The sequence below is a fragment of the Octopus bimaculoides genome, chromosome 20 (assembly GCF_046866305.1).
Source record: "Octopus bimaculoides isolate indiv1 chromosome 20, ASM4686630v1, whole genome shotgun sequence".
Classification (NCBI taxonomy): Eukaryota; Metazoa; Mollusca; class Cephalopoda; order Octopoda; family Octopodidae; genus Octopus; species Octopus bimaculoides.
This window is the reverse complement of record NC_142947.1, coordinates 7,592,107-7,607,274: the sequence shown is the minus strand read 5'-3', so window position 1 is coordinate 7,607,274 and position 15,168 is coordinate 7,592,107. Positions and strand designations below refer to the sequence as shown.

At 36.1% G+C, this 15,168-nt stretch overlaps 1 protein-coding gene across 3 annotated transcripts in view; it reads right to left on the bottom strand.

Annotated features, from left to right (window-relative positions):
• LOC106869851 (V-type proton ATPase catalytic subunit A) overlaps positions 1 to 14,883 on the bottom strand; it is a 30,833-nt gene extending 15,950 nt beyond the window's left edge. The window contains exons 1-2 of one of the 3 annotated variants that reach the window (XM_014915771.3): positions 14,642 to 14,883; positions 776 to 865 (exon numbers count right to left, since the gene is read on the bottom strand). In XM_014915771.3, the coding sequence (XP_014771257.1) occupies positions 776 to 851 (76 nt within the window). In that variant the 5' untranslated portion in view covers positions 852 to 865; positions 14,642 to 14,883. Of the gene's footprint in view, positions 1 to 775; positions 866 to 3,115; positions 3,177 to 14,508 lie in introns of those variants that run through there. The other 2 variants (XM_014915772.3, XM_089337941.1) reach the window with 2 other exon arrangements.
• Positions 14,884 to 15,168: the final 285 nt, after the last annotated feature.

Sequence of the window (15,168 nt, the reverse complement as noted above, 5' to 3'; positions counted from 1 at the left end):
CACTAAGGGTCAGCAACTAACAAATACTGTCTGGAATTTTGATTTTTAACAATAAAATCTGTTGTCAGTGAACTAATTTTGCAGTGGCTGGTAAAACTGTCTAACAATTACTACTTTTACCATCACTACTATAATAAATTTGAATAAATCAAGGAAAAACAAGTGGATTTTTTTAAATAAAAATAACACTTTTTCTCAAATTCTATTTAGATTTTAATAACGCAGTTTTTTCCCAAATTACATTTAGATTTAGTTTTTTCCATTCTTGTGTTTTACATTTTTTGATGTGGCCCCCTAAAAAAGATCAGGTTTTAGATCTGGCCCAGACATTAAAAAGATTGAGAACCACTGGTATGAAGTATTTCTAGGTGAAGGTCATTCAAGGTCAATATATTGGTAATATCACAATAGCCCAGAGAATAAAGAGTGATCAAGGTCAAGAGACAGCGTAGCATGACCTTGAAATGTACCAGACTCAGTTGATTGAGGAGCTAGAGGGTGGGGGGGGGGAGATAGTAGTAAAAGAGTAAATCAATTGAGTGGGTGGTTGAGAACAGATTAATTTAGTGACTTACAGTTTAGACATTACCATCTCAGAAACTATCAGAAGTGGGACAGACACTTCAAGGTTAACAAGGAAGTTGAGTGAGTAGTGAAAATTGAAGACAAAAGACAGGATGAAGGGGAAATGAAATAAAAGGAGAGATACAAGATTCAAAGCTGATAGGAAGAGTGAAAGATCAATAACAACAAGCAGTAAGAAAATGTAACTTACCAGGCCCTGAAACTGCATAGACATAGCCATAGAGCTTTTCTTTCTCAACATCTCGAATTCTGGGTAGTTTATCCATGATTGATTACCTCTCTACAGCGAAATATAGAAATCAATTGGTCAGTTATATTGAACACAACACCAAGACAAAACATTTCAATTCAAATAAGTAATTCATAGAAAGACAAGTACAAAAATAAATAAAATAATAATTATTATTATTAAATACTTCTCTTTACACTATGAATTGAAACCATGTTAAAGTCAACTCTGTCTTTCCTACTTGTGGGGTTCATAAAATAACTACTAGTTATATATTGAGTTTCATTCAATCAACTACACACCCATAAACCTTTACAAATTTCTGACATTTTAGCACTAATAGAAATTATCAACAACAAAGACATGTTTAAGACTAGAACTTAACCCAACAAACAGAAGTGGGGATTTGTATAAAGCATTACAGAGAAAACTCAGCTTTGTCAGGATTTGATCTCAGAAGCAAACATGAAAATTAATTTTGTCAGAACTTAAGTCCAGTGTTCTGCAATTATCACTGCCTCACTGCTTAATAATGATAATTAATAATGGCTTCTGATTTTGGCATAAGACTAGTAATTTTTGAGGGAAGGTATTCATACTTTAACCCTTTAGCATTCAGATTACTGTTAAATATAATACGTTTTTTATTCAAATTGTTTTGAATTAATCATGCATTATCTTATAGCTTTTAGGTTTCAATGATGTGATGGTTTATTTTTAGAATGTCAGTGTAAGCTAGGTATGGGAGGCTAAATATGGCCAGTTTGAATGTAAAACATGTAGAATATTTGGGCCAGATTTGGCTGGTTTAAATGATAAAGGATTAATTTATCAACCCCAAGAGGATGGACAGTAAAGTTGACCCTAGTAGAATGTGAATTCAGAATATAAAGAGCAAGGAATTTTTTTTCTGACACTTTAACATTTCTAACAATCCACCACCCTAAGATCATCATCATCATCATCATCATCATCATCGTTTAACGTCCGCCTTCCATGCTAGCATGGGTTGGACGATTTGACTGAGGACTGGTGAAACCGGATGGCAACACCAGGCTCCAATCTAATTTGGCAGAGTTTCTACAGCTGGATGCCCTTCCTAACGCCAACCACTCAGAGAGTGTAGTGGGTGCTTTTACGTGTCACCCGCACGAAAACGGCCACGCTCGAAATGGTGTCTTTTATGTGCCACCCGCACAAGAGCCAGTCCAGGGGCACCGGCAATGATCTCGCTCGAAAAACCTCGTGTCACTCGCACAAGAGCCAGTCCATGGGCACTGGCAACGATCTCGCATGAAAGATATCATGTGTCGCCCACACATGAGCCAGTCCAGGGGCACTGGCAACGATCCCACTCGAAAGATTTCATGTGTCGCCCGCACATGGGCCAGTCCGGGGGCACTGGCAAACGATCCCGCTCGAAAAAAAAAAAAAGCCTCATGTGTCACCCGCATAAGAGCCAGTCCAGGGGCACTGGCAACGATCCCGCTCGAAAGACCCCATGTGTCGCCCGCACACGAGCCAGCCCGGGGGCACCGGCAACGACCTCGCTCGAAAAACCTCGTGTCACCCACAAGCCGGCCCAGGGGCACCGGCAACGATCTCGCTCGAAAGATTTCATGTGTCGCCCGCACATGGGCCAGTCCGGGGGCACTGGCATCGATCCCACTCGAAAGATTTCATGTGTCTCCCGCACATGAGCCAGTCTATGGGCACTGGCATCGATCCCGCTCGAAAGATTTCATGTGTCGCCCGCACATGGGCCAGTCCGGGGGCACTGGCAAAACGATCCCGCTCGAAACATTTCATGTGTCACCCGCACAAGAGCCAGTCCAGGGGCACTGGCAACGGTCTCGCTCGAAAGTTATCACGTGTCGCCCGCACATGAGCCAGTCCAGGGGCACTGGCAACGATCCCGCTTGAAAGATTTCATGTGTCGCCCGCACATGAGCCTTTTAATTTAGACACATGTCAAAAAATTAGGCCTTTTGTTTTGTTGAAATCTTATAGAAGGATAAAAATGTAAAGTTGACTGCTGCAGGATTTTAATGTAAAACAAAGAAAAAGTTTTACAAAACGTGGTTACTGAAGCTAGTAACAGAGCAAACAAGTTTCCCTCGTATCCTATGTAGTAAAGGCAGAAAGATATTGGATAATGTAGTTGTAAATCCACTACGAGTGAATAAAATAAATTTTACAATTGCAGTTGGAATTCTTTTGATCAGAGTTTTACTCAGTGAAGACTGACCTGGGGCTAAACAACAACTAAATACTGCAAGATATTTAATATGGCACTCCTACCTATAGCAAAAACAATAACCATTGTCTCTAGGAGGAGAAGAATTGTACCAATAATATTGGTAAGTCCTGTAATAAAATGGAGCATACTTTGAAGTAAATGAATTTTCACAATACTTTTACCAAGAATAAAAGAACAAAAGTAAGCTTATTTTGAAATTATAAAAAAAAAGGAAATCTAAAAGAAAAAATAATACTTGAAGCAGTGTTGCATGTAGCGAGTAGCTGTGAGTGTGTGTGTGTGTGTGTGTGTGTGTGTGTGTGTGTGTGTGTGTGTGTGTGCACATGCATGCATGTGTATGTATGCATGTTTTGTATTAAGTTATTCATTTATCTAAAATTGCTGAAATACATGAAATATATTCAGCTGTGGGTAAATGGAACTGCTTGCATCAACAATTAGACAGCAAATTGGTCATTTATGCCAGAATAAACAGCCATAAGTGTCTGCAACAGCTGGTAGAATTATAAGCCATTGACAGACTATTGACAGTGGAATAAGCTAGTAAATTGGAAAGTAAGCATTGAAATAAAAGAAAATGCTTTCAGCTGGTCCCCGGTTTGATTATACAGGTAACTGAAATGTAGACGCTAGAATATAATACACAAAGAAGCAGTAAAGAGGACTTGACAAAAGCTGGAGAATAATAGATGGACATTCTCGTGTAAATGTCTAATTTAAAACAGAATGTGTAATTTACACAAAGCCTAAATTTCCTGAAATAGGTGTAAGTTGTTGTTTTATTAATTCTACAGCAGGTGAAAAGAGAACAGCTTACATAATCTGGAGGCAATTGTTGGAAACAGATTGAACTTTCCCATCACTGATTATGACAAACTCAGTCATAGAGACAAGACAATAATTTCTGCAAGTAACAGAGAACCTAAGAGGCAATACATATTCCTAGTAACTTTACACTAAAACATGTATGTTTGGTTCAGTCATACAAACTGGATCAAACAGTTGTCATTCAGGAACAAATCCCAATAGCTGTAGTCAGTTGTCCAACAAGTATTCAGGCTTTTGTTGATGTTTAGAGACCAGATCAGTCCTGACACAGCATACCTATGATCTAAAATGTACTAGCTATGATTTGAGAGATATTTGGCTTCTATATCTAGCAGCACAAGTAACCACATAGATGATTCCCCACTGTCTCAGATTTGCATAACTTGTTGGAGTATGGTGACTTACTACCCATAAAACAATAGTGGTGCTATTTTAGAGGGTAAACAGAGATGACTAGGAGTAGTTTGGAATATGCTAGGTCTGAAGTCCACTATATTAATAACAAGAACACTAATGCACGTGAAATAAAGAGATTATAAGTAATTATCAATAATCTAGGCAGGCTTAATCCACCATGTGTTAATGGCGAAAATGATGTAGTAATGACAGTACTTATACACATATATACTATCTATATATATATACACACATATGCATATGTATATATGCACATACACACCGACATGATGTACTTGTTCATGGGAACAAGTGTAGATAAAGAACTCAATACTTGAAAAGTGGAATCTTTAATATTTAGATAAATCAGCTTACAAATTTCTTTCAATTATTATTATTATTATTTTTTTTTTTATAGAGCTAATGGGAAAAATCTTATAGGTGAATTAATAATACAGGATAGAAGGAAGGAAGGAAAACAAGGAGAGGGGTAAAGCTTAACAGAAACAGTGTGAAAATATGAAAGAAATAATAGGTAGTGTTAAATCTGAAAGTGTGACTGTTTAAATGTTTGTTTAGTTTGAAAGTCTAAGGGTCAGATATAGATTGGAAATTGAAGAACAAATTTTAGAAAAGTAGCCAGTAGATACCTCATATAGAATAATCCCATCTATGGAAATTAACAAGTGAAATTACACACACACATATTATAACAATTATAGTGGCAACACAAAAATAAATACCACTAGGATAGAATTAAAAGAATAGGATTAAATTTTTGCTTCTATATCAGTGGATTTAAGTGACAAAAGAGAAAATGGCAGAGAGGAATATTCAGCCCAATGGATGAAAAGAGAGACCAGGTAGAATAAAGGTTAGATTAGAAAGCAAAGGAACTTTGGTGTGTGAATAGTTTAATTGCTTGAGCACCTGTTTAATAGTGGGTAGCAACAGAAAATTGCCTGCACACACACACAAACTGGATGTTGATTGTCTTCAGACACCACATCATCATCATCATCATTGTCATCGTTGTTTAACATCCACCTTCCATGCTAGCATGGGTGGGACGATTTCACAAGAGCCGGCTAGGCAGAAGCCTGCACCAGACTTCTGTGACTGTTTTGGTAGGATTTTTACAGTTGGATACCCTTCCAACCACTCAGCAGATATTATAACTCTTGACTCTTGTCTCTTCTGAAAGATAAGAGTCATAATATCTGATCATGTTGTGTCAGAAGTCAATAAAAACCTTGTCTCTTTACTCTGTATTATTGGGTTCTTTCTTATTGGTCACCAAATTAACATATATGTATGTGTGGTGGGGAAGAAGTCAGAAAAATTGGGTCTAAACTATCATGAAAGTACGAGGAAAATATAATACAAAAAATAGGAAAAAATGCAAATGATTGGGGTAGTTCTACATAAAAATATATACACAGGAAGATTTAGAATACATACACACATGCATATATACATATAGGGAAATAGATAAACAAATACAGCTATACCCTGAACTACTTTCAGACTAAAAAATCAAAATGGGGCCAAATAAAGAAGAGACCTCATGGTAAAATAAGAAAAAAAAACTTGAGATAAGGCAAGACAGTGTATCAACAAGGTGACTGGCCAAGTGAAATACAATGTGAAATGAAATTTTTTTAAATCAGAAATGTTGAATTAAGGTACACAGAGTAGAATCATAGTTTCTTATCTGTAAAGGTTAGTAAAATATTGGTCATGTCTAAAAGTATTCAATGTTTTAATGTAGGCAAGAGGATATTTACAAAGAAAATAACCTATTTGTATATGTAAAGAGCCAGATGAAGCAAGACCAAGGATTATGGGAGTAGTTAGCTCAGTCCAAGAATGTGTTAGTTGCTCACTCCTAGACTGAAATGTTTATAGGAACCTGTTTTCAGGTGTGTATGTATGTAAAGGGTGTAGAGAGGGAGAGGAATTGATCTAGAATGAAAGACTGTCTTCATTTGTTGACATATATTTGTAAAGTTTATATTCAAATTGAACAAGAATATATCATCATCTTCATTCTTTTTATTATTATTATTATTGTTTTTAACATGTTATATTTTGTTTGCTTCCAATTATTTAACCTGTTATACTTCAGCTAGAAGAGTTTTGATGATATTAATTACACACCCATGAACTCCATGTTATTTCCAATCATTCTTTTGTCAACACTGTACTTAGAAATAACTAATCACATAATTTTGGAGTGAGCCATTACACACACACACACACACTGATACAGTATACCACTTCAAATACCAATGTATAATAGTGTGATAATATAAAATAGTTTGGTGTAATATGGGTTGGGTTAAGGTCACATATGCAGTAGGTACAAGTATAGAAAATAATAAAGTTTAAGACAATGACTTGTAAATTTTAGTCATTGATTAAACCTGTCAGATGCTCCATTTTATGGTGTGTGTTTTTTGTATGAAGATCTGCTTTAACATAACAGCTTCTGTGACATTCTTAAATTGAAATCTGATGCGAGGTTTGTCACAGAGAAAGATCTAGGACGTGTGTCTACATAAAACTTAACACATTTGAAAGATATTTCTCAGTAGGCCTTTACTGAAAAATTACTGCCAAATTTATTGGTAAATTTGTTTCATGATTTACATCTTTTACTTGCCATAAACTATGCTGTGACTATAATTAAGTGAAGAACTGGTAAAAAATAACAGATATGCCTGAGACTGTGACATGTGAATCCAAAGACTGAAAGAATTTCAAGGATATTGACTGGTAGAAAAAGACAACCAAACTAAATGTCTTTCAGGATCCTTTTTCTGTATTTCTAGCTGAAATCCCATTATGATATGTACCAGTAATAAACTAAGGTCAATTTAATCAACTGGACCCTTCATATATATACATATCTGACCTTGTGCATATATATACATATCTGACAAAGAATCATTAATTAAAAGCTTTATTTGGTAGTTTTTATCTGGTGAGATTGGTATTTAATGAGGTTTTATCAGAAACTGTTCAATTCTATGGTTACCAGGAGCCCAGCTGGAGTACAAAGTAAAGATAGTTCTTCTACAAAAGACTTCACAAGATTTGATGTTAATTGGAATGAAAGATAAATCTTCTCATGGACACCTCCATCAGACAGGTCAAAAAGATTTCTAGAATTAGTGGTAACTGGAATCCCTTATAATTCTTCTGATGGGTATTTCCACCATATAGACTCAAAGACTTGTATAATCAGTGGAAATTAGAATAGCTCTTCTCATTACATCTGAATCCTCCGACCCCTTCACTCACTATTTGTTTTTTACTCCTAAGTCTCACACTACCCACTGTCATCCTGCAAATTCTTCCTATCCATAAGGCCAACCCTCTGAAACTCTCTTCCTACCACCATTAATGTTAATTAGTTGTGATAAATCAACAAAGAAACCTCTATGTGGCGTGCTTGACATGCTAGAAAGTGCAGCCAAATTTTCCATAAACTATATAATATCTTAAAAAAGAAAAAAACTATATACACATTGACCAATATAGATAAACAAAAAGATAATTTCAACAGGAATGTTTTGATCATAAGTCTTCTGGACCAAGGCAGATCTCGAGCTAAACAACAAGGTAAGTAAAAATTATATATATATTGGCTTTTAAAGGATGAAGGTGCTTCACTATCAGGAATATGAGAGGTAAAAGTAACAGTTCTTTTCTCATTTATATAGTTCTGCTCTTGAGGGAAACCAGTGCTAATGTCTTCCTTATTTTAGAATCCCATAAAACTATAATAAACATGTCATTCTACAATGATGGTGGTGGTGATGAAGAAAAGGAGGTGAAGGAGGAGGAGCTCACAGAATTTGAACATTTAAAGATAAGAGTTAAAACTAGTGTAAACTTGAAGTTCCATGACACAACAATATTTTGTCAACTTTGCCTTTTCATCCTTCCAAGGTCGATAATATATGACGTTGCTTCAGTCCACTCAGATGGAAAAAAATGTGTTGTACCTGTAATTCAAAGGGTCAGGCTTGTTGCATTCTGTGTCATGCTGAATCTTCCTGAGAACTATACCTACATTAAGGGTATGCATGTCTGTGGAGTGCTCAACCACTTGCATGCTAATTTCATGAGCAGGCTGTTCTGTTGATCAGATCAACTGGAATATTTATCGTCGAATGGACAGAGTTCCAATTATTAAGGCAGCAAGCTACTAAAATCATTAGTTTATCAGACAAAATGCTTAACAGCATTTTTTCTGGCTCTTTATGTTCCGAGTTCAAAACCTACTGAGGTCAACTTTACCTTTCATCTTTTCAGGTTCAATAAAAAAAAAAAGTACCAGTCAAGTATTGGGGTTGACATAATCAAGTATCCCCCTCCCTTTAAAATTGCGGGCCTTGTTTCAGAATTTGAAACAATTATTATCATAAAATAATTACAGTATGTATTACTCAAAATACTGTATAAGTAACTTTATCAGTTACTAAGCACCCATACACACACACACTGGAGAAAGGAGAGAGAGAGAGAGAGAGAGAGAGAGAGAGAGAATGAGTAACACAGATTTCTGTTTGATGTGAGATAAATGTTTAATGTCTGTCCTTTGAACAGTTAGTTCAGTAATATAATACCATGAAGTGTGTGCCCTGAAACCCAGTCAGGTATGTCAAAAACTAAAGACCAGTGAATTTTGAAATTACAAATATACACCCCTTTCAAAAATATAAACTGCTACATAGAACATCACTGCATTTGCATCTTCCATTGGTTTCAGTTACTGTACTGTGACCATACTATGACACTGCCTTCGAATATTTAGTCATGTCCACTGTAGTACATATTTTATCAATCTTTTTAAACCTCTAAGTTGCCTTTATGACAAAAAGATGCAACTCAACATACCATTAAACAGACAGAGATACATACATTATACATACACACACACACACAACAGGTTTCAATACATATTTTTGCCCAGTAAATTGCTCTCAAAAAGCATTGGTGAACTAAAGACCACAGTAGGAAAGCACTTGCCAAGATCAAACACAACCATGTGGTCTCAAAATGAACCTCTTAATCACATGCTTGTGACTATAACTGTTTCAGATTTTGGCACAAGGCCAGCAATTTTAAGGGAGGAGTAAATTAATTAGTGAAGGCATGTGGCTCAGTGGTTCAGGTATCCAGCTCATGATTGTAAGGCCATGCGCTTAAGTCCTAGCAATGCATTGTGTCCTTCAGCAGGACACTTTATTTCACATTGCTCCAGTTCACTCAGCTGGCAAAAGTGAGTTGTACCTATAATTCAAAAGGGACCAGCCTTGTCACATTCTCTGTCATACTGAATCTCCCTGAGAACTACATTAAGGGGCACACATGTCTGTGCAGTGCTCATGTTAATTTCACGAGCAGGCTGTTCCTTTGATCGAATCAATCAGAACTTGTCATCATAACTGACGGAGAACCAGGCTAATCAATTACATCAACCCCCAGTGCTCAACCGGTACTTGTTCTATCAACCCTGAAACGATGAACGGCAAAAATCATCTACAAAATTAAAGTGCTTATGATACCATCCTATCACACACAAACTTCACACCAACCTTCCCCCAACTAACAGTATAATTACAAGAGAGTACAACTAATTGTAGCCTTCAAATTGTTTTTTTAGTGTCAACAAATACTGTTTTGAACCAAATATTAAGTAAAAGGATGGAGACAAATAATTACTTGGTCATATTTTATTAAAGATGATGATGATAATGAAACCAAAAGTAAATATAGAAAACCATTAATTACAGAGTGAAAAACTGCAATTACAGACAAAATAACAATTAAAATAAGTATTAAATATTTAAAGGTTAGGATTGATGTATGCATGTATGATTTTATATATATATATATATATATATATATATATATATATATATATATATATATAGACTTGGTAGAACAAGTAGGAGAAAAACTCAATGAATATACATTGTTTCATCTTCTATTTTTAATTGGCAGAAAGTTACAAAAGTGATTAATTGACCAACAGTTTCACGCATGGCACTTATCAATGCAACTTTCAGCTCTTAGTCGCCTTTTTAACTCGCAAATTAAAAATAAGAGATGAAAAAGTATGTGCATGTTTGTTTGTGTGTGTCTGTGTGTGTGTAAAATGGGGGGATAAATATTTACATAGTGAACATAAAACAATGGTAAAACAGAAACAGAAAACAGTAGGTGGGGAAGGTGGTAGAGAAAGGAGAGAGACTGGAAGTGAGATAAGAGGAGGTGGTGGTTGTGGTGGTAAACATTACTAGATACTGTAAACAGTTTGCAAAAGAATCAAAAGTCAAGTAGATTAATATCTGAAAGCTAATAGATTAATAATACTTAAACAGTTGTAGCAGAATGAAAGGGCAAGGAAGGAGAGACTGCGAAAGACTCATAGATGTAAAGGTGTTGATGGTGAGGTTTATAGTTCCATAGTTAGGTTTCACAGGACATGGCATTGGGTCAGCAACTCAGCTCCACAAGGAGGTGGTAAAGTTGAGGCCCTCAGCTTGATAAACATCAAATATTACATGTAGTGTAGTGGTGAGGTCATGTGTGGTATGGGAACACAGTGAGATAAGGAGGATATGTGAAGCAGTATAATACTGTAGCAGGGAGGACATGTGGTGCATGTGGTAGTGGAGATGTGTAGTAATGAAGAGTGTGGACCAACAACGGCAGTGTTGAATCCACAGAAAGCTGGATAGTGAGGTCAGTTAGTGCTAGCATATTTAATGTAGATAAAGTTAATAAAAATTAACTGTGCTATGATTTAAAAAAATAACAATATAAGTCAATGAGTATTGCTTTAATTATTTTGACAAGTATAGGAGGCAACTCTAGATCAATTTCAGGCTTAAAAACAAACTCATCTATCAATCCAAGAATTGCTGCAACTAGAAGTATCTCTCAACAAATCAAAATCAATCCATTAACATTTTTAAACAGTTCACTGTCAATATTGACTTCAGCATTGATTAGATATTGTTTAGTTTTAAGTGCTACATCACTGAACAGCGAGTGTCTTCAGTCGTTGGAACCATGCCACAACGTCTGCTGTTAATCCCTCTCCAGATCTGTTTTAGCTGTAGTTAAGACGGAAGAGGGACCTTTTTTTTTTTTTAACTGCAGAGTTGAAGCGGAAGGGTGTGAATGGTGTTAACCACTGCTACGTAAGCAAAACAGACAAAAAAGTTGTGTTGTGTGTGTATACACAAACAAACACACAAGCACATATACATATACACAAAAACTTGCATGTGTGTGTGTAAGTCTGTACGTATGTATGTGTGAGAGGGAAATAATATTGAGTATGTAGCTGTGTGCGTTTACCGTGATTAGTGATAAGTATATGAACTTGTTGACGGATATTAGACACAAGACCAAGTCAGGTGACTTTTCCCTATTATATGACAGATATTTACATAATACACACCACAAAGAGATAGAGTGTGTTTGTGTGTGTGTGAAGACCAGAAGATGGGAGCTGCAGTAGACATTTCACAAATATTGTGATCCCCACTTCTGACAGTGGGAACTGATAATCTGGGACGATGTAGGGGCAGAGGGAGGGGCACTGAGATAGCGAGGGGCAAATAAGAGAGGCAGGAGAGAATTTACAAGTGGTTGGTTCGCTGTCACGTTATTGTGAAATGGGATACTTTTAGGAGGAGGGGTCGTCAGCCATGAAAATAAAAGACCGTGCGTGTGTGTATGTGTCTGCGTCTATTTAAAGTGAGCTTTATTGAACGAAATACGTTTATAGTTGATTGTATAAATTGTAGAGGGTACCAAAGGCATGCAAGAGAATTAGGTGCAGTGTATATGTGTGTATATATACATACATATACATATATATATATATATATATATATATAATATATATATATACAGCAACATACATATACACACACAGAGTAGTAAGGCAACGGTGCGGTGTATCGTTGCAGCGGCGGCTTCACAAGATATGCGTGGGTGGGCAGATTTTTAGCGACTGCTACAGTTGATTGACGGGAGTTCAGATATTTATCTAATAAACATTAATGAACCATAGCTAATACAACAACAACACGTGGAAATGTCTACCTGGTCAGTCGACATACTAAAAATAGCAACCAAATCTCCCTTAATGTACGCACTATCGGATTAACACAAGCGAAAATATTGAATAATATAGTTATAGATGGAGAATTCCTGCAAAAAAAGATGGGATGGTCATGACTAGAATGACTTTGATCATGGGTTTACTATCTCGGAGCTGGCCTGGGGTTACAAATAAGCAATGCACACACACACATCTTTCCAAAAACACAATTCCAAAAGGTGACATATATTTAGGTATAACCCTACTGTTCCTACTTTCCAATTAGTGATCGCGATTTGAATTTTGTTCTGTAGAACTAATTATTTCCTTATGCCCATCAATGTTCGCCACCTCTTCTACATTCGCCCCAACCCTAATAATACCAGCATTACTTGCGAGAAGGAAGTATTTTAGATCTGACATTGGTGCAATGGGCAATAATATAATTAACATTTATTTTCTCATGTGGTTAAACACGCACATATACTTATGCATGAATGCCATGTGTATGTGTGTGTATATATATATATATATATATATATATATATATATATATATATAGACAGATAGATAACTGGTCGAAACTTCGAAGTCAGTGTCAACATTCATGAATAAGAATAAATTTGAACTCTACAAAAGCATCAGATTAATGTAAAATTGTTTTAATTATAACTGGACATAAATACAAACATTAATATATATATATATATATATATATATATATATATATATATATATATGGGTATGTATGTATTTGTACAGTTCGTAGGTTTCTATTCTAGTTTCCGTGCTTTGTGTGCCACAGGTCAAGAGATCAAACTTCACTTATGACGGCCTAATTGTTATTACATAATGCGAAAAACATGCTTCTGTTTCAGTTCCTAGTGAGAACAGCACAATCACATCCAAGTTTATGAAATCTCAGGGAAATGTATGATTATCACATCTTATTTTCCTTCCTATTATCTTAGCCACCCACCTCTCCTATCTATCTATCTATCTATCTATCTGACACAATAACAACGGGTTCAAATACCACATGACTGTATATATATATGTATATATATATATATATATATATATATATATATATATATATATATATATATATATCTGAAGGGTATTTGTATTGAAATACATTTATTATAGGTATTTGGGGGCGGGTGTCTATAAACATTCTATGTTATGTAAAATATATCGATAAATATATTAATTTAGAACACCATATATGTTATAGAGACAGTGGCGGTGCAATAAACAGGTGTTTGTGTGTGTATACTAGTTTTGTCCCCAGATTACATCCGATTGATCAGACCAAACCCAACAGACTCCAATGTAGCTTCGTTCTATAAAATGATAGGGTGTAACTCGAGACAGATTTGGCTGCTATTTCTTGAAACTGTAAAATTCTTCGTTGGTCTGTGTCGATGGGTCAGCAGAAGATACTTATACATTCATACAAATATAATATATACATCTGTACTATCTGTATCCGTACATACACTTCTGGTTGCCCGTCCCTTAAAGATTTTTGATAGCTGAACGGTCCTGACCCACAAGTTTATGCTTATGTGTGTGTGTGTGTGACGATGATGATCAGAGTAAGAGGTGGGTGTGTATGAGGAAAGCGATTAAAATGGGGAAAGTGAGAAAAGGAAACTGACAATTCAAATTGGAAATTACGATTACTTTACTATTCACTCGTTCAAGTAATATATATGCTCAAACACAAACAATTATCATGCGGTGTGTAGAATGCATTGGAGTTTCTAACCAAATGAATTCTTGTCAGCCGATGTCGATATCAATACACACACGCACACATACATACATATATATATATGTATATTAAATATATTTGTGTGTGTGTACGCACACATACAGGGAAGAGAGAAAGGTCTATAATCAATCAGTTGTAGTGTCTCCTCCCTCTACTTCAACCATTCAAGAGTTCGATAGACAAACATAACAAGACATACACAGAGAGAAACAGACACAGAGACATGACACTGGTTTCGTGTTTCCATATACTGTGTCCCTGTCTATAAACACACAGCACGAAATAAAATGACTTACATCTTCGAATTATTCCTTTTGGAAACTAAAATTAGACATGGAGTGGCATAAATGGCAGAAGCCGAGTGATGTGATGACAGTTAATATATAATACAGAAAATAGAGAGAATAGAGAAGATCGGCTGCTTCTTACCTGTGGTGTGTAATGGAGGTAGTGTGAGGCACGGTGGAAGTAGCAGAGACAGTAATGATGAGTGAAGGTAGTGGGAGGTGACGTAGTGAGGAGGTAGTAAAGAGAGTGTAGGCGAATGAATGTAGTGGGAGGCGGTGTAGAATGAAAGTAGCAGAGTGCAATGGAGAGTGAAGGTAGTAAGAGGTGGTGTAGATTTAAAGTAGTAGAGACGGAGTAGTAGAGAGTGAAGACAATAGGAGGGGGAGATCATGTGAATGACAGAGCATGCGCACTGACTACTCTCCAGATCCACGTCGATAAATGTCTCGTGCGACTCGCTTAGTCATGTCTTTTAATACAACCAATTTTCTTTCCCTCTCTCTCACTCACCATCACATGATAATATTATGGGGGTGGTAGTCATTGCCGTAATATCTATCTGACTGTTTTGTCTACAGTATTTTAATTGTTTAGTCTGGAGGAAGGAGATTTGTTCCCTCCGTCATAAATACCAGCGACACGGCTGATGGTCTCAAGGTGATAAATCA